Source organism: Thermobia domestica, unplaced genomic scaffold (genome assembly GCF_964235325.1).
Source record: "Thermobia domestica unplaced genomic scaffold, izTheDome1.hap1.1 HAP1_SCAFFOLD_389, whole genome shotgun sequence".
Taxonomy (NCBI): domain Eukaryota; kingdom Metazoa; phylum Arthropoda; class Insecta; order Zygentoma; family Lepismatidae; genus Thermobia; species Thermobia domestica.
In genome coordinates, this window is record NW_027656100.1 from 68,470 (window position 1) to 89,655 (window position 21,186).

The 21,186-nt window shown below is 32.0% G+C and overlaps 1 protein-coding gene across 1 annotated transcript in view; it reads right to left on the reverse strand.

The window, feature by feature from the left end:
- The window catches only part of LOC145676819 (uncharacterized), a gene marked incomplete at its 3' end in the record, with an annotated part of 44,623 nt that extends 39,968 nt beyond the window's left edge, over positions 1-4,655 (reverse strand). The window contains exon 1 of the mRNA XM_081747598.1: positions 4,605-4,655. Within this exon, the coding sequence (XP_081603724.1) occupies positions 4,605-4,655 (51 nt within the window). The remainder of the gene's footprint in view (positions 1-4,604) is intronic.
- Between the last annotated feature and the right edge of the window lie 16,531 nt (positions 4,656-21,186).

Below are 21,186 nucleotides of genomic sequence, written 5' to 3' on the forward strand. Positions count from 1 at the left end.
TGACTCTGAAAAATTTAACAACGCCCTCGTGTGCTGTATACATCTGCAAAATGAACATATGAATAAAAAATTTGGTGAAGAGAATGTCATTCATTTCCAAAAAAGAAGATTATCAGGAATTGTAAATTAATAGGAGAAATTTTGTCATCTGTTATTTGACGCAAAAGGTCTTAAGACAGTAATGAAAACATTTATCAAGCTGTTTTTGCATTATATTCAGTGTTCAAAAATAGCTAAGTCTATTTGCTTAACACTCCATTCAAACTAGAAGTGGTATGAATCAACCATTTTCGGTTTTAGCGTTGATAGCTATAGGATAAAAACTGGAAGAGAATATGAGAAGCTGTTTTCAGCAATGAATTAAGCCTTGGAATAATGTATTTTTTCTCTATCTCTATCCTGTCAACAAAAAAACGAAAGTTGTATAGACATTTAACATTTCTGGTTTCAATATAATTTGTTAAAACATTGCACCACAGAAACCAAACTCCTTTGCATTGGGAACGTGTGCTACTGTTACTTGTTTTCTGTGCCAGTTTTTTATTTGTGGAATAGTCGAGGGCTGTATTTTTTAAATGAAATAAGTCAAACTCCAGTACATAGTTAAACTAGTTTTACAAATGATTTACTACTAGAACACAAAGTATTTACCAATCTGCTCGTTCAGCACTGTTCAGGCTTGACACGCCAAACGAAGGAGCGCGTCTATGCAAGGGATTGTGAGCTAGATATAATATTTCTGATATATAATATTATGTGCATGAAATTAAACCTACGAAGGATATTAGTTGACACAATTACAGTTTAGAAATACACACGAACCTGTAATAGATTGGGTTAGAATCTAAGTTATGATAAAGCAGAAATATAAAACCTTCTATCATGTTATTTTGCAAGAACCAATTAGGAAACATAATCTCTCATAAAATTCGTAAGCGCTTGCATACTTTCGTAATGAAAATCTTAATTCTTCGTGAAAACGTCGAGTTGACAATTGAACTTGAGTTGCAGCGGATTTGTGGTCATTCTTGAGATTGAGAACTCAATCGAATTAACACCATTTAATTGCAGTTATTCATTGTTAAAAAGAATGGCCAAGAATGGAAACGTTTACTTAATTGGGATTATAAATGAATAGAAATAACTTTTTACCCCGCTCTTATGTAAGAGAGAGGTTATCAAGGACAGAACCCACAGCTTAAAGCGAAATACGACCCACTACTCAATTTGCGTCCGAGACAAATTGTACTCTCGCTGGGTTCAAACCTAAGATCTCTGATTACAAAAGTGGCAATTCTTCTTACTCATCCACGGAGTACAACTGATAGAAATACGTTGTTCTAACCTTGCATAGTTGTGGATATTTTAAGAGTCGCTTTACAAGAACAAAAAAGTACATAGCTACACAATACAAAGGACATAATTTATTCCTTCAAATTAGTTAACTGAGTCAGAATTACTGCAAACTAATTTAATTTGCACATAAATATAGGAAGTGATTAAAGTAAGAAAAATAAAGATATGAATCATCTGAGTTCGGTCTGGTTTTGAACCACTTATATTATTTTATTTGCTTACGTCAATTAATGCGCCTAGTATCAAAATCGGCCACATCCATTTCGCATAATTCGAGTAATCTCACAAAACGTGCAGTGAAGCATCATGTATATGCGAACAAAGTCCCATATTTGAAGTATTTTTAGTATGAATTCTTAAACTTTTATACAAAATTCTGTTTTGCATGGAATTCCTTTAGGTCAAAAATATAGCAAACGATATGAAAGTGAATTTCGGTAAAAAAAAAAAAAAAATGTTTTTGGCGGCTTTTGATACGGCGTGCGTCAATTGTTTTTAAACATATATATAACACTCATTAAAACTAGTCAATCATTATTATATGTACGAGTATTTACTTGAATTTCAATGGGGAAAATAATTTGGGTTCACACATAGCGAAAGTGGTATGAAGTTCGTGGCCCGATCTTTCATTATGTATGAACACAGATTGTTCGGAAAAGACATCAAACAACTTATAAAATCAATCCTTACACGGAAAGGCAGGGGAAGCAAAAGGCAGGGAAAATTGAAATTTTCTTTTTCCACAGGTACATTAATGCGAACAAAGTCCAATTAATGCGTTATATTCATTATTGTATATTGAATATATTGAACAAATTGGTCATTATGTTCTATTTTGCTCTGGAGTTATTGTTTTCTTGTATCGTTACGACCAATTTTCTACAGACTATATCGCTCTAACATCGCATTAGTCCATCAAGGCTATTCTATAGGCTTCTCACATTTCAAATGGTAGAATTTATTTTCTAAAGATGTTTTTAACGCCTTCTGTAAATATTATACTTACTAACTTTCTAGTCTTACTAATTTTCTAGTTATAAGAACTAGACATGTTCAATATACTCCTTCCTCCTACACTTATGATCATTGGAGATCATAGAAACATTAGATATCACCCACGTAGTCTAAATTAATCTGACATTACGTCTTTTATCAGTTTCGTTTGTTTTGGATGTTTCTTGATTTGCATTCCTTTCTGCAGCTCAAGGGACTTAACCTTTAGTGGAATCGTAATTCTTGGTAATGCGTTGAAATGTTGGGGTCTTCCATCTTGTATAAAACCCAAGGTGCGTGCAAGCTAGCAATTAGACAAAACGAAGAGCTGAGTTATTTTTGGAATTTTGCTTAAGTATGGTTATTCACCTGAAAGATAGTTCATGGAGTTTAGTCCATCTTTTCTGTTGAACGGATCTTGAAGTAAAGTTGATCTTTTTTCATTACTTCCGGAAAATTATTAGAATAATCTGGAAGTACCTACCCGCCACGAATTTCAAATCCCAGTCATTAGAGGGAATTTGTGGTTTGTATCAATGTAAGTGCCTTATACAAATTTAGTGTTGCAAAGGAAGACTAAATTTCAACCATCATCTGTATCAAATTATTGATCCTTTTCTTCAAAGCCAAGATACTGTTGATTCAACGTTATTACAAAGAATTAGAACATGTTAATAGCAAATCAGTGGCTAGCAATAAATATATAACTATAGTAGAAATTGATGTTCTCTACGTGATCTTTATTTTCGCCTTATACATCCTACACCATGAAATTGCAAGAAGTAAAACATTCAAATTGTTGAGTTCACCCTATGTGGCGTTAACAGAAAATCTATCAGTTCTTTAGAAACGAAGGAAAGAAATGAGATGAGGGTGGCACCCTGCGACGATGCCACACCCATTGGGAAAGGACATAAGATTGGGAGGGAAATCACTTCCCTGTCAGCAGCACACATGTTAGCGAAGACAAAATTGGGGCAAACCATCTTCCATGTATAGTCCATTAAATGTTACCAAGAAGGTCAATTACTCTTGCTCTGCAACATGAAGCGTGGATTTGAAAAATAACTATCCTAATTCTATTGGTTTCTGTATTTCTATGGATCATTTCAAGTTGTTGAGTTCCATACGTAGTTAAATATTCATGAAGTAAATTTTACATACTATCTTACGGAGACCGAAAAACCATTGATAACAGTATAAAATTCCCTTAAGAGAAATAAAAAGAGCTAGGGAATCAATAAAACACATTTTGTAGGTTAATGGATAAAACTTCGCTCCATTTATTACCGTAATCTGCCTTCCGCTTCAATTACTTGACTATATCTTCAAAAATGAAGTGACCATCTTAATATTTTGCTTTATGAGCTATAGTTAGTATTATTATGTGTGAACATGTGTGATGACATTCGTCTCTGGGATGGATTTTACCATTTCACTTTGTCGGAACAACGTAAAGGCTGGTAAAATGTAAATGTGGTTACTTTAACATAAAGCAAAAACCATTTGAATTCGAATATTTTCGACGAGCTTTCTACTAGAAATTTGAAGGGCGAAGTACATTATTTCTAGTTTTCTCTAAGGTACATCGAGCATTGTATACAGATATTATTTCCACCTTCTTAAATTAAGTCGTTCTTGAGATATGCACATTTTTCTTTTATTATTTTCAACTTTAACTTTGAAATTCGAAAGAATTAGAAGATTAATATAGGTCAAAGATATCTCCGGATACGAGATACCTTTGGCATAAATATTACATCAATCCGTCTAAGGACAGTTTTCGCAGCCTTATCCTGCTATTCCCTTTACAAATTAATTATTTGAACTCTCTTGTATTGTTGATCGCACGTTCATATAAGGCAGAACTAATTCTTCTTCTGAAATGTTATAGAGATGATATATCATCAATGTATAACGAAGTTACCACCAATGAGCAGAGTAAACAAGGTATAAATTGAACGATGGCACCAAAAACATCCATCTTCTAATTAGATGATATTGACCATTTAAAATACTTCTTTCTTACTTGAGATCCAGCAACTTACAAGGTTTAACAAACGTTCTTCTTTATCACTAGGTTGTTCGTAAGCATTTATTATTAATGTATTCATATTTATACCATACTTATTCCTACTTATATTCATACTTTTGTGACTAAAGCTATAAGTTATTACTGCAAAGTTTTTACTAAAACCAGTGTTGTATTATGTAGCACAGCACAACTGTACCAGGTGTTCACTATTACTTACTCGTATTGGTTGGCCATCCCACCTAAGGTAATAGTTGACATCGAAATCCATATCACGGGATATATTATCATATATAATCCCTTTCCTAAAAAAAAGTACAACGAGAGATTTCACAATTACTTGTAAATTTAAAAAAGAACATATTATTCACAGAAATAATTCATTAAATTAACGTTATTGACTTAAATCAAAATTGATAAACGTTTTTCAATATTTTGGCATTCATTGATGTCTTCAAAAGTACAATTACTGAAGACAAAGACACTTCCGAAAGATATACAATGTACATTAGCAGCACTTAGTTCAGTCAATGCTCAAACATATTTAAACAAAATAAATTAATTCGGAAGTATTAAATCACATTTAACATTTACATGTGAGTGTTAAACTCAAGTATTCACAACTTATTAATATCAATAAGGACACCGAAGTTTTTTCCCTACTAATCACTCTCGGGAAAAAACACTCTTCTTGTCGGCATCGAGAATAATACCTAAAATCTTACTAGAACATGGTGACAAATAAAGCCCCATCTAACCTTGTCCAATAAATTTTTGGTGCGTGATACATAAGCAATCTAGTCAGAAAAAACTGTTGGTTAATAATTTCGTAAATAAAATATTCCAACCACGAAAATATTAGCGCGATAAATTTTCATGCTAAAATATGGCTTCACATATAGTTCGAAGAAAAGGGGTCATCTTGAACATAAATAATTCTGGTAGTTACGGGTAACTTCTGTAGTTCTTCTCAGCGGCACGCTTAAACTATATCGGTATGCGCCTTTTGCGTGTAAGCGAATATTTGATCCCGGCTGGAGTTCGTACGCTGCAGTCCGTCGTTAATCTTTACGTTTATGACTCATATAATCTCCCTCGTAGAGGGGACACTAAGATCCAGTCAGTACAATCCTTATGAAACATGTTGGCACAATGGTTGTTTACTACAACTAACGTAATTTACCATTATGTGTAAGTTAAAACACATTAATGTCCTCACGCACTACAATGTCTACCACCAATATGAATGTTGATGTATAAAATTACACAGCCGTTGCAAAGGATGAATCGTATCCTCATTTTAAGTAGCCATATTCATCATCATCATCGTAAGTATTCTGTCATTACAGGCAGAACACTAGCGTGAACTAAGAAGCTAGCTTCCGTACTAATAGATTTTTGTAGAATCTCTTCATTTTCTGGTACGTTTTTTTCTGTTTGGATTATTTCCACTAATTGTAGTTTTATTCACCCTATCTCTCTTTTTCTTTACCACCATACTCACTAGTACGTCAATAATAATATAGTTTCTTCTTAGTTAATACCCAGCTACGATAGATTACGTCCCGTTTTTCAATAGTATATAAAAGTGTACTTTTCTTCCCTATCATTTCTACAACCTGCCATTTGTTTTCCCCTCGTTCCTAATTCTTCTTTGCGCATACATCTTTGCAGTCTTTGAATAACGACTGCATAATATTGCAGTCGTTATTCATTCCTTTTCTGTAACATTTCTTTCAATGTTTCTGCTTTATGCAGAACAATGTTTCAGACGAAGTAATTTAATACACTTTTTCTTTATTCTGTATTACATTTCACGCGAAACATAATTTATTCTATAAAGAATTTTCGCCTTCCTGTCATTGTTTTTATTTCATGCTCCACTTCACATCGTTACTAGTCAGAATATCCAGTTATCGAGAACTAGCTAAATGTTTGATTTTCCCTCTTACTTTTACATTTGTCACTGACCGCATCATTGCAATCACAACCGTTTTGTTTTCTTTTATTTTCATTCCACATTCATTAAATCTCTCCTCAGGTTTTCAATTATTTTATTGATTTTTAGATCCACAGCAAACGCAATATCTATAACAAATATATAACAAATCGTTTTACGTCCTTCCGCAACGTTACCATATCGTGTAGAATATTTTTCACTATGTCTTCTACATTGATATTAAATAATATTGGAAAGGTACGGCATCAACACCGAACTCCAATTACACTCTCTTGTTCATTTACTAATCTATTCTCACATTAATGTATTGGTTCATATACAAGCTTCTTCTGAGTTCCATATAAAATGGGTCCAACCAAATTTTCTTCAGAACTTCCAATTCACGCGATGAAATGTATTTTATAAATTGATAACTACAGCATACACCTTATACCATTGTACATGATTACTTTCGATTTGCATATCTTGCACTCTTACCCTACTTGAACTGAAACTGATCCTCTTCCACGTTGTAGTTTGTTGTTCCATACAACCTTTTATTTTCTGTTGGAAATAGATTCTCTTTCGTGCGATAGAAGATTAGCATATCTATAAACAGCACATCTCTCTGTGTTTAATTTTTATACCTCCTGAATGAAGGTTGTCTTCACGAAAGTTGTTCGCCCCTCATGTAAATCACATGTTTCACTACAGACTGTGAACAATCCTTTCTTGCCTTTGTCCTCCATTCATTGGTGTATTATCAATTTTGGTTTTCATTCTATTGCTAACCCTAGATATAGGTTTCCTAATCTCATATTGACTAATACAAAACCCTTTATCATCATCATATACTTCATTTACTACTTCTATACAACACAGTGTTTCAGTAATTTCATGTAAGTCCTCAACAGATTCTTCACATTTTCTTAAAGCTTCATTTTTTCTTTCTGCCTATCCTCATATGCTTATTTTCTACTACCATCGAAATACCCTATTGTTTTATTTAAAGTTCCATATATTTCATTTTTAGTATATTGCTTCAAATTTCTCAACATTGAAAATTATTCTGTGTCCCTGAATTTTTTTCTTGTAAAACTGTTTCCATGCTCTGCCTGTTTCCCGACGTTACTCGTTGTTTAGCTAAATGTGAGCCATTCTGCCGTTTTCTGTATCAACGTGTTTCCACGCTCTCCTTTTCCTCGTTTTCTCCATCTCCAATATAACCCATGAATTTTTAGAAGTTTTTTGTTCGCGATAACATACAATATCTTCTGCAGTCTCCTGTTTTAATTTGAACAAATTTCGCACCTTCTAATATTACATCTACATATTATTTCCTCGTTTTGGTATTTTTCTTAGATTTTTCGACGAAAATTCTTCTTAATTCCTTTATTTACATCTTTAAGGTATTCAATATGTCTGTGCCTACCTTTCGTCGGACAATATTTCATAGTTTTTTCTTCCACTAGCATAAAGTTTATCAGAGAAAATATCGTGCCAGTAATGTTTTTTGCATTCTTGAAGCTATTCCTATAACAGACCTGAATCGTAACATAATCTACTTGATGACGTCGGCCATATATTATTAATTTTCACGTGCATCTTCGCATGTGCTTAATGAACAAGGTATTCCCAATTAACAATGAATTGGTCTACACAAATTGATGAGTTCCTCTATACAATAATTAATACTGCCTAAATCTCACGACTTCTATTTTATGTTTCTGTTTTTCTTCCTGAAGCTCATTGGAGTCTCCGATTAAATTACGCATTCATTCATTAACATTTCTGTTTACATATCCGGACGTTAAAGACAGACGAGAGCAAGTCATTTTTATTTAATTTTCAGGGGTGACAGAATAGAGTGTAAAATTGTGTTTCACTCTAAATAAGATAACAATTTCTGTAGAAATTGACTTCAATTTAATTTATAATAAGGCTATTAATGTTCTCTGCTGGGAAGTCTTGTTGCGAAAGCTGTCTGTATTTTCACGTTTTAAAAAAATATTTAAAAAAAGTTGCTGGAATTATCGCCTTTTTGCCTTTAAATATGCTTTGATATTTCTTTTAAAGGCAGGGCATTTATCACTTCCTATATTTCTCAAGAGGGATTGTTGAAAGGGTTATAGAGATTTATTTTGAGGTTGTACTTCAAATAAACAGCTACATATCTAAGAAACACGGAATAGCAACACAATAAAATTTAAGCAAAAAACACTGTTCAAGTTATTGAGCTTCAGGATCATTAATGAATTCAGTATCTTCTTCATTTTGTCCTGCATACGCAAGTGTTTCAAGAAAGCGATGGTATTCATGGTTGATCCACCTCATCAAATCTTGTAAGTCTTTACACTTGTAGCTGATGGACCGTTGGTTATCTGTAACAGGATTCAATGTTATGGGTAGGATGATGTTCGACTGGTAAGATGATGTTACACTGAACGTTCAATGTGATGAAATTATCTGAAAATTTTCGTAACAAATTGGCAAATCTCTACAGACACGAATCCATACAGCTTTACTGATTCTCGCAGCTTCTGCAGACCCTGATGGTTTGCAGTGTATTAACTGTCCTCCAGTTTGTGCAAGGGAGCTGAAATTCAAGAACTGACTCAACAGTTGACTGTTAACATATAATTTCTGCTTAGCGGCAATATTGTTTGCCTAGTTGTGATATATAGTAAAGGTTTGGTGAGTTCTTCTGCTATCGTTCACAGTATTGGCATGAAAACTATCAACTTCACTATGTCCCTGCAGTAAATACTTGTGATGGAAAACTTCTAATTGCGGACATTGTGCAAAGATCCATATATACAACAAGATAAGTAAAAATTTCTTGTTCTTAGATATACGACCATAAGATTATACATTGTGTGGAAATTCCTGAAAACAGAAAGCAATGCTGAATCATTGTCATCTCCATATCGACCACCAATACTTTCATCCCAAACAACACAATGTCATTTTCCTTCAGTTGCATCAATAATTGTGTAGTTGAATTTCCAGAGCTTCCGCTTATAAAAACGTATGTTGTTAAGTTTTGGCGTTGGTAGACACTTTGGTAAATCCACAAGCACAATACGATGAAATTTGTTTTCACTGGATCTATCTTTCTCCGTAGATTTCAACTTGTAACGTATATCTGCTTCATCAACGTGCTTCCTGTAACGTTCCTCCACTGCCGGTTTTCCATCTATACAGCTTTCCTGTTTAACATTAAATTCATCACAAACATCACAAGAATCCTTGGAGGAAAATTGAAATGTTCATTAAATACTCAACGATACATCGGTTCCTTTACTGGGGGTCAGATTTCATCCATTGCACATTTCAGTATACAATTGATATATTTTTGCTACATTCATATCACTTCCAAGGTAAATCTTCTGGCTTACGTTTATGGTGTTTTCTCCATTTGGATTACTCTAGTAGAACTGAAAGTGGGAAAATATAGCAGTATTTGGTTTCAATATTATCTTCCTGGGCTTCAACCTTTAAGAAACAAAAACGTGATGTGTATTCTTCCGGATACCCCATATTATCTCCCAAGACCAGAAAGGAACTGGAGATAAAATATAATTTAGTAAATAGCTTTCCATTAAGTTATGGGAAATATAAAATCTTCATATTTAATACACTTTATAAAATCGCATTTATAATTCAGGGTAACAGGCAAAGAACTCTACTATACAAATAATGATCCACAAAATTCTATGTCTGTCAGGCCCCGGCAACAGGAATAATATAAGAGAGACGGATGGGGAAATACACGTTGGAAGTGTACTAATTTCGAGTTTCAGGATTTATCTAGAAGATAGGGAAAGGATGCAAAGGACCAATGTTACGAAAACATTCAATAGCAATGATTATTTATAATGAATATTATAATTAGAATATTCTTTATAACAATGGGATCTCGCTATTCATATCAAGCTATGATGGACTTTAACGAATTAGTCAAACTTCCTAATATTATAAAATTGCAAAACGTCGCTGTAACCATAACTATCTATGCAATTGTTGGTTGGTTACTGAAACAGACGAAGGCAACATTGTCTAACAACTAACTTGAAACCCGTCAATTTATGCAGAATATAAATATAAACCTTTTATTTCATAAGTTTAAAACGGTTAATGAATTGTTCTACACTATTAATGTAATTGAGTGTGATATTTATTCTGAAACGTTTTCTAAGTTGAACATTTTCTAGAAAGATTAATTCCCAATCTTATTTACCTTCGTTTGTCGTTTTTAGATATGCATGTTGCGATTAAAGTTATAAAACTAAAATAGGTAATTTGTTCTTGCACGTTTCTATTATTTTAGTAATGTTGTAGGACATTGAAGCTTTACGATATCTATGATACTGTGTTAATGTTAGTTTTTTGATGCTGTATTATGGCGTAGTAAATTTCTGCTATATCGTTTACATTTCAAATACTGAATAACTGACGTAATTGCATTCAAACGTATTACTTCATTCTGTGTTTAGAACACTGTTAAACTGGTAACAATTTGGAGTATCTCATTCAATGTATTATTGTCGATATTTGCTGATTAGAATATTATTTGATTTTTGTTAATTAGTAAGAACGACTTTTCGAAAAAGTTTCAAGATAAATGATCCACCTATTAATAGATAAGTAAACATTCAGGGAAAAGAATTAGACAAATTTGATTAACTGGAATGTATATTAATGGGAAGCAGACACATAAATTTCCGAACAACTATTGTTATTACAGTAGGTAAGTCAAATATTTAATTATATATTTTGCTGTTTTATAAAAAAATCTGTGAATTAAAACTGGAAGTTGTATTTCAACTTGAAACTTATAAATACATATATAGTTTTCTGTAAGATCAGTCAATAGATCGTCCTCTAAGAATAAAATACAATTTAGTCGTTTCGAAATTCAAGTCGTCAATGTCAAATTCTTTTCAAATGGTGTTGCTTTTAGTATTGCATACATCATGTAATCAATTTTTCATTTCGTTACCTTCCAGAGAAATGTGTGTGTTTATGAATATTTTCAAACAATTCTTTCAATTTCCTAAACAAATACATATATGTTACATAATTTTCATGCAGAGCTCAAACAAGAAATGCCGTAGTTACGTCATGCGGATTGTGAAATATTATGCACTTTAAATAAAAAATGATATCAAAAATATTTTACTTACACTTGCGCTGAACCCGTTATGAAGCAATAGGGAATATCTGTCGCTATAGGCTTGAAGATTGAACAACAGTTGATAGGTTTCCCCAAAACCAAACAATGCTTAAAAATCTCGTTGCAATCTCTAATCAATAGAAATACGCTTTCACAAAATTATTCCAAAATTAAATATTAATGCACATATAAATATAAGTAAAAAATACACAAAAATGAAGAATGAACTTAACATTATATAAGGAAATATCATATTCGGTCAAAGGTTAGTATACTATAGTTATTTTTTGTTTGGAAAAAGTATTAAAAACTAAAGAACAAAAACTGACATTGATTAGTATGGTTTATTCTATGATAATTCTATATATTTTTATCAGAGGTCAGAGAAAAAGAAATCGAGAAATGAAATAGAGTCGGGGCAATGCCGTAGGAATATTTCCAGTAAATCATGCACTAGCAATGAAGTATTGAAGTAAACTATCATTTTAAGTTGAGATTAGATGTCGGATAAATTTAGAAATATTGCAAAAGTGTTACGGTTAAATTTCTTGCAAGGGTAAATTGTTCGTGTTGGCGTCATGAGTCATGCTATAAAGTAGAATGTTGAATAGAATGAAATCCTGTAAGTAGAGGAGATACCAAACTACGAGCACAACCTACCCATCAATCCTGAGTGCCTATAATACCCGTCACACCAGTCACTTGCCAACATTATTTAGTGCAGTACTTTAGTTGAGCTATCCATCATCGACATCTATTATTCAGTAAGCTCCTACATCGTTAATGTTCTTTTATTAAATACACCATTGATCGTAGTGTATGCATGAGTTTGTAGTAGTTTCACTATAAATGAGTTTTTATGACTTGTTTCTCCACATCATTCATAACAAAAATTGCACATCTTTTATTGGAAAGTTTTTAGGGAAAAAATAACAGATGCGGCGTAATAGCTGTCAATGCACGAAAGACATTTCTATTGAAGCTACCTTAGTGCCACCAATTGTGCCAAATTGGAAACATAAGGGATAGCAAAATCTTCCGGGCTGTTCACAACTACATAGATGAATATTTTTATAGCTGCATCTTAGCGGTTTCCTTCATGAGAGCATATATATATATATATACATACACACACACACACACAGACACACACACACACACACACACACATATATATATATATATATATATATATATATATATATATATATATATAGGCTTTCTTTTTCTTTCCTAGAATGTAGCACAGAACGTGATCAATGAGATCTCTCTTTTCCTCTAGTAGCATAACACCAGTATATTTTCTTCTCTCTTCGTTCACTAGAGACCTTCTAGGTGGATCTTTGATTACGTAAGTCTCCTCTTGGGAGACAATGTAATCAATATCAATGACGTTAGCTACTTACGTCATAGTTTATGGAACCTTCTAACATTGATACCGACCCACTGACTAAAATTATGATTCTAAAAAGATTCGTAATAGATAGGTTCTATTCGATCATTTTTCGAAATTCAAAAACTGAAAGGATCGCCATTTTTAGCTGATTGCATAACCTAAAAAATAAATGTCGAATTTTTAAAATCTTACTATTTATTAACCTGTTCGAAAAATATACTATCGCCAATTCAGTACAATTTTAAGACATTTTTAAAGAATAACATTTTTCGATTGCTCAAAAATTTACCCGCAAAAATCTCGAAATTGTTGATTCCCTTTTTATTAACTTAGAACAAAAATTCAAATGCTATTAATTGAAGGAGTGAGATAAGATTTTTCTAATGCATTAACAGAAAATCTATTTCAGATCATAGTACTTCATAGTTACATCCATAAAGTATACTTATATCTGCATCTACAACTAATATCTAATTCTGCAACTAAGTTATATCTATAACTCTTCTATCTTATAATGTTCTCATGCAGAGTATTTATCCCATCTTTTAGAACACATCTCTTATCATCTACATAATTTAAAGCTAACTTGTTTGCTTCTATACTATATATATCATGCCTCTTACTTTTTATCAAATTCATGTTCATTTAGTTGTCCCATTGGTTGAACAAACAGTCTTTATACTCACCAAATGTAAGTCCTTTGTATGCAACACACTCGGTTACACCTTTTGTTTTCTTACAACAGTTTTCATTATCGAATTTACTTTTAAAATCTCTGTATGTTAGATCCATTTGAAGTGCTTTTATGTAGTACATCTTAAATCATAAATCTACAAGCTCTTCTATAATGGTACGCGTCAACTCGTCTTTCATCTTACCAAGTATTTTCTTATTGATCTGATGTATCTTGTATCTGTTATCTTTAGGGTAATTACTTGTGTCGAAGTAATCAATATAATGTTTCATGTCCTCGTACACATCTATTAAAATATGGTATACGGGGCTATCAGAATCTGTATAACATACTTCTGTTTTATCTTGGTATTTTGTCTTAATCACATTATAATGTAAGTCGTACAATAAATAGTTTGATATATCTAAGGTACACATTTCAACATATATTGGTTTATTGATAGTCCTTTAGTTTTTATTTCTTATGATTGCATATAGATTTTCTGAATACATAATTCTAAGTTTAAAATTCGGTTTGGCAATCTCTTGCTGGATCACATTCTATTTTAATAAGTTTAAATCTCTTCCTAATATTATTCATTGTTTTCTCGAATGCTGAATTGTTCATGAGGTTGTAAAGACTTTCTCACAGTCATTTGTTGCTCTAGTTGCCATCTATGTGTTTAAATCAATGTAATTCTTTAACCAGTCTGACTGTTCGAACTCTATGTATTTAATTATGTTCCAATCCAAGTGATAGATATTGTTTTAGGTTCCGATAGTAAATCAAATATTTTCTTTATCATATAGAGTTGTGAATAGCTTTGATTGTTTTGAACTAAGTAGACACATGTTTTCTGAAGGTAATGGTTATTCTTTGTGATTGCCATGTATTTGTTTTGGACACCCAAGATCTACTTCTAATATGTAACCAGTATCGGAATCATCAGGTATATTTGTGAGGTCTATTTCTCTTATCTCGTCTTCGCCTAACCATTTAAATCCATTAGACGGTAGATATTGATTCATAGTCCAGCCTTAGAGGTTCTTGGAATCGAGGTACATGATGTAAGAATCTTCTTTATTATCATCATAATCTTGCATATACTTATTGTTTGCTTTTACATATATTTTCGAGCATTGACAAATAACACCACTTATATCTTATTCTATCGTCAAGACCGTATTTTAATCTGTAAATAACTCTAGTTTTATATCTGTCATCTTTAACACTGCATCCCAAGCTAGACGTGGTGCTGTCATATACCAAGGTGGATCGAGACTATAAGATTTAATACATGTTTCTCTAAAGTTCTCAAACACACCTGCTAATAACAACACATCAGTTTTTAGATATGGTTCATGGTATTCCCTCGAATTATAAACTTTAAAAAAATTCCCATACTTTCCATGCATACTTATAATCCTCATCCTTTATTTGTGTTCATAAGCTTGATGCTTCCTTTGATACTAATGGTCTCTTCTAAACTTATTTCAGTTACTAACATAATAATGTCGGTAAATACATTTTATTATTACAAGTTTGAATTCTTTTTCGTCAGGATGGAAGTGATGTGTATGAGTCATTTGTTTCTCGAAAGTTTTGATGATCATTTGTCTAAATAACATGGCGTATATCTAAATGAAAATATGAATTTTAATTTGATAGTTCCAAACTTTTTATTGAATGATATGTATAGTTTTGTTTATTAGGTATTAATTCTATTTGCTTATTATTACATCCTAGCTGTTTTATAAACAAGTGTAATTCATATCCTGATAAATTATGTATAATCACTGGTACAAGCATTGGTTTTCTAACATTTATATTAAAATTGTTACATAATGCAGCTACAAACTCTCCAGTTAGATGGTCATGACATTTAAGTTTATAGTTCTGTTGAGTATATTGTTCTTAAAGAAAGAGCAGCGCCCAGATTTCTTGAACTTTTTTATCTGTTCACTTGTGAAAGGTAACTCGTTAGTTTGTCTATAAACGTTTGCTATTTGTTTAGCTCCGGTCTTTAGCATTCTTACGAACATCATAGCTGTATATTTACCTTTATACACAACATGAACTATTTTACTTCTATCACATTTCACACTATAGTCAAAGAACTGACATGACTTGTGCTGTGTATATTTTTTGGTATTTGATTCATGTTCTGTATAGCATTTTTCACAACCCATAAACTTATTCAATAGACATTCGAAGTGAGCGTAAATCACAAATGCCATCTTCGTCTTATATTAGTGGTTCAGAAATTCAACGTATGTGCGTTGTGTCTTCTGGTGGTATTTCTATCTTAACAGCTTTGTGAGTAGAACAATCTCTCTCATATTTTTCTAAAGCATTTTGCGAGTAAAGGTATAACAAGTATCTGTCAAATAAGTATTTTTGAGCTCTTTATTTAGTTATTTGAGTACTAACTAATCTACTTAGATATTTAGTCCAACAATAGTGTGTTTTGTTTTCGTCTTTTGCATATAATAGATTCACATTGGAGTCTCTCGTTTTTGGAGTATGATATAAAACGAACACCATATATTTTTCGTTGTATATATAAATGTTAAACGATATAACGAGTATTCTTTCAATTATAGAAATGTCATTTAGCTTTACAGGGCAATCAATGTCTTTTAATTTTTCCAAATCTTTAACAAGTTTTTCCAAATCATCCAAATCTTTAACAATAGGCCTGTACTTTGAGAGCCGTTGTGGATTCATTTCAACTGGTTGTAATGCTGAAGAAATTAAATATGAGCTACACTTTAAACCTTGGTTTTTACATTAATAGGCGTTCTGTTTCGTTTTGATTTCATATGGTAGTTCCAAATATGACTATTCTCTATACGGTGCATATTTAATAAGACATAACTTTGCGTATCTTATATTAATGAGAGCCATCCGGAACATGAAGCTTCAAACTCATCCATTCTTGTTCTTCTTTGACATAACTTATGAAGTCATTTGTATATGTAGATTGGAATATCTCTTTGTTATTAGTGTTGAATTTCTTTACCTTTCTTGTATTGACACTATCAAGATATTAGCCTTTAAAGAACCACGTTTCTTTAAGCTGATATTCCGTCTATTTATTAAAGCCTTTGATGCTCAAGTAACATATTGTTTTCGAGGATCATGCTCTTTATTATAATCTGTTTTGAATCTCCATTTCACTCATCTTGATATAAATGATGAGTCTTGGAGTTTTACATCAATCGGTAGTAAATCGGGTTTCACTCTTGGTTCTTTAGTTACTTCTTAAAATGATAACAGTTTTAAAGCGTTCTTTCTTTCTAGTCTTTAACCCATCAATACGCGCGCGGATTTTTGTGACGTGGATAGTCGCGCGGGCTACCATTATAGCCCATTTGTTTTTATTTTATTACGTTGTCTAGCTTTTTTATTATTTCTGTGTTTCTTGTAGAGAGTTGTTTTTATAAACTTTCTAAAGGGTTTTATACACAATTTGAGAAATATGTTTTTTCTGAAAGCTATGTATATACAAAGGAGACCAACACCATTCCTTTTTTACAAAAGTGATACAGGAATAAGACTATATGTTATTTGTATTTATCAATAAATGGACCAATCTGGCGCATTTTAAACTTTCCTTCATCTTAAACATATGTGTTAGAATTCTTAAAAAATTAAGTATAATTTTCAAAAATTTTACAAATATTCCAAATAAACGTATTATCCACAAAACATATACCTTTTCAGCATAACGAGTTTCTGGTATCAAAGTTTGATTACGATTTTGTATAATTTTACATATGCTATTTACACTCTCACATTTTTCTTTTTATGTTTCCGTATTAATGTCCTTTTAAGCATGTTCTGCACACAAGTGGTGAGTGGTCAATGCACATTTTCCAACAAACACTGACCACTCATCAAAAGCATTAAAATGTCAATAACGGCACGTACAATCTCCTCTGTAAATTTTGCATCACGGTTAAGTACAAATCTCAATCTAACACTGTCAATGTAAATATTGGTAAAATCAACCTTAAGTCTCAAAATGTTTGCATCTAAAAGCACTTTTAGATATTCAAGCTCCGACAACGCAGACCTACCCCCACCTTTAGGTCCTGGAAAACAAAGCACAATATTATGAGCACGAGGGCAAATATTACGAGTAGACGTGACTTATTTCCATTTGAGATTGTCTTTTACTGCATAATAATTTACTTCAGAACTGTCTTTACTACTATCATCAACAGGTATCAGTGATTCATGCCGCCCGGAATTCTCAGTCACATCTTCTGAATTTTCACAATTTCTGTGTCCGAAAAATGAATTCTTGCGGTCTCAAAATGTTAACTATCGCCGTCTAGAAAACATGCCTCATCAGAATTGCCATTTTTGAAACTCTTTTGACCATATGATCAACACTCAAACTATAATGATAAAACTTTGACGCTTTGGAACTCCCGTGGCATCAATAGTCGTGCGGGCTACAGATGTAGCCCATGAAACTTTCAAGTACAATAACAATGAGCTCCTTTTTCGTTTGACCACACACTAAACATGCAGAATGACATTTGATAGAAAAATACACAGACACCATTTGAGTTATCATCTCTCACTACTTTGCGGCAAGGAAAATAAAAAAGTTGGGCTACAATAGTAGCCCGCGCGCGTATTGGAGGATTAAGATTTCGTTTCTCCAGTGATGCCGCTTTCAAATGGAAATACGTTCTGTCTTCTTAGGCTTTCTTTGAATGTTTCAAGATCATCTTTTCGTAGTAAATAAATGAGTTGTTCTTTCCGCAGTCGGGAGTAACCTCTAAGACCTCTTTCTTTGCATAGTTTCTTCAACTTAACTACAGTGCGTCCAGTATAATTCATCTTATTTCTTAGAATAAGTAAATTTTGATTTTATTTTATTTTTGTTATACCACTACCATTAATACGACCAATATTTTTTCTTTACTCAGTCAGAAATAACCACTTATCCCCTTCTCTTTACATATACTGTTTGCCTCTAATACAATATATTTAAATAAAGACTTCATCTTCGTGTTTTGTCCTTGCAAATTTTGATCTGATTTCATTTTTTCTTAACAGATCACGTCTCATTCATTATAGAGCGACTTCTATGGGATACATAATTACATTCTAAATTACATATTTTAGAATCTACCTGGTCATAATGTCCTTGTAAAGATTCTTTTTTAAGATTATCCCAATTCCATTCTAGTTCTGAATTTTCATTTTCCTTTAACTCTATTTCTTTTGGCAAGACCTCTTTTCATTTTAATTCTACTTGATTTTCTATTGGTGCTGCTAGAAGTTTAAGTTCTTCGTGAATAATTTAAGTTGATAATAAATAATAGATATAGATTGCGTTTTAATATAAGTTGATCATATATTAAAACGCAATCTATATCTATTATTTATTATATAGATATATGTAAATCTGAAATTAACTGAATTTTTTATATGAAATCGTAATCGAATATACCAGTTGCTAAACAAGTATTATATCTTACACCTGTATTCAACCGTGCGTGTTATTACCTAGATGATGAAGATGATCTTTTAGAGAATGTGGAGTATGATATAGATGACATTTATTGTAATCAACATGAATATGGTAATGTAGATGATGACGATGATGAGAGATTTAATCCTGATTTGATTAATGTTTGCATTGCGATTTGTATGTTAGATCATTTGCTTAAGAATTCAGTTAAGTAAGATAATGAACGTCTTATACAAATTATTATTCAGAAGTATATTATGAACTTGTCAGATGAAATAGTAAATAAACTAACATATAAGCAATTGTCTTAAATGTGCTTTACTGAAAATGTAACAGAAGATTTCATACGTAAATACAAGAATAAGATCAATTGGGAACACATATCATATAATGACTTATCTCAAGATTGCATAACAGAGTTTGCGGATAGAGTTAACTGTTTGACTATAACATGCAATGATTTATCAGAAGATTTTATAGCAGAATTTGTTGAGAAGGCTGATTGAGGGATTATATCAAACAGAAAATTATCTGAAGATTTTATAAGAAAGTTTGCTGATAAGGTTCATTGGGACAAAGTTAGCTCAGGTTTACGTTTATCAGAAGATTCTGTTAGTGAGTTTGCTGATTGACTATGTTGGATTGGGACTTAACGAGACAAAATTTATCAAAAGTTTATGTTTTACACTTTACAAAGATACCTAACGAGTTTCCATTTCTATATCGTTAATATTTTGATTAGAGGAGCAGACCTGCTTAACTTATATCACGTTTTATAATCTACCTGATGATCCGAAACCTCCAGAAGCTCTTTAGCTTTTGTTATAAAAGTTTGTACCCACTTCGACAGGTAATATTTCATGTTTTATTAAAACTAACTGCGAAACCTTTGAAATATTTGAAGAACATGTTCTTTCCTTCTTTACCACTGTAACTTCTCCATGATATCCGCTGTCTAGAACACCTGCACATACATCTATATTTTCTTTTGAACTTAAACTTGATCTGGAAAATATTTTCCCAAAATGTCCTCTTCGTACGTCAATCTTGAATTAAGTTTTAAGTAGATGAGTCTGCACAGGTTTCATTCACACAGTCAAGGAAGAATAGGGATCATAACTAGCAGAATCGTTCACCTTAACTCTAGGGACTATACTGTTTACATTTAAACAAACAAGTTTGAGAGACATACATTGATAACTTTTATGAGATAATTCATAAAATATTACAATTTCTTATTATGACTGGAAATAAATTTTACTTTTAGAGTTTGCTAATTTTCAACTTAGTAACTTGACAATATATTTAAACACATAACAACCAATGTTTCTTTAACTAAATATTATTCTGATAATGATGTCTAAAACTCACTACCTTTACGTTTACGGATATCGGGTTCTTGTTGCATTAGCATAAACAGCTTTACACTGTTAGGGTCTCTAAACTTTTCGTAAATGATCTCGACGTTTTGGTATTTATCGTATACATCCGTTATTGGTTTGTATAAACCATCTTCTGACATCTGATAGCATAATACGAGAAGGGATCGTTTAGATTCTTTTTTATATATAGAAACAGGCAGTTATGTTTTGACTGTTAGTATATGGTGCTGTTACTTCTTTTAAAAGATTGTCTTCAGTCCTTAAGTTTTCCATTGATTGTTGGATTTCTTCTACTCTTGATTCTTATTTTTCGATGTTTTCTTAACATTGCTTAAAGTCTCGAGTGAAATAATTTTCAATAGTATCTGTTAATGTTATATTTAAAGATTGGGAATTTAAAAATCGCTAACGCTCTTTAAACTGTCTTTTCCACCTCTTATAAATGCTCGTTTATCTACATATTTAACTAATGCCTTATCTGCAACATTTGGAGGTAAATACGTGGTATAAAATCCAACTAGTCCTATATTTAAATACGACTATTTTTATCTAATTTGTAATTTTGTTTGTTTTTCAAAATAAAGGCATCACCAGTAACTTGTACAGCTTAACCATTTATTATATAAGAAATGAAAGAATTTGATTTGCCTAAAGATGCTCCAAGAGAAAAATAATCAAGTTAATATAAGATATAATTCAAAAATTAGAAAATTGCTTAAAGAAGAAGAGAAGAAATTACGTC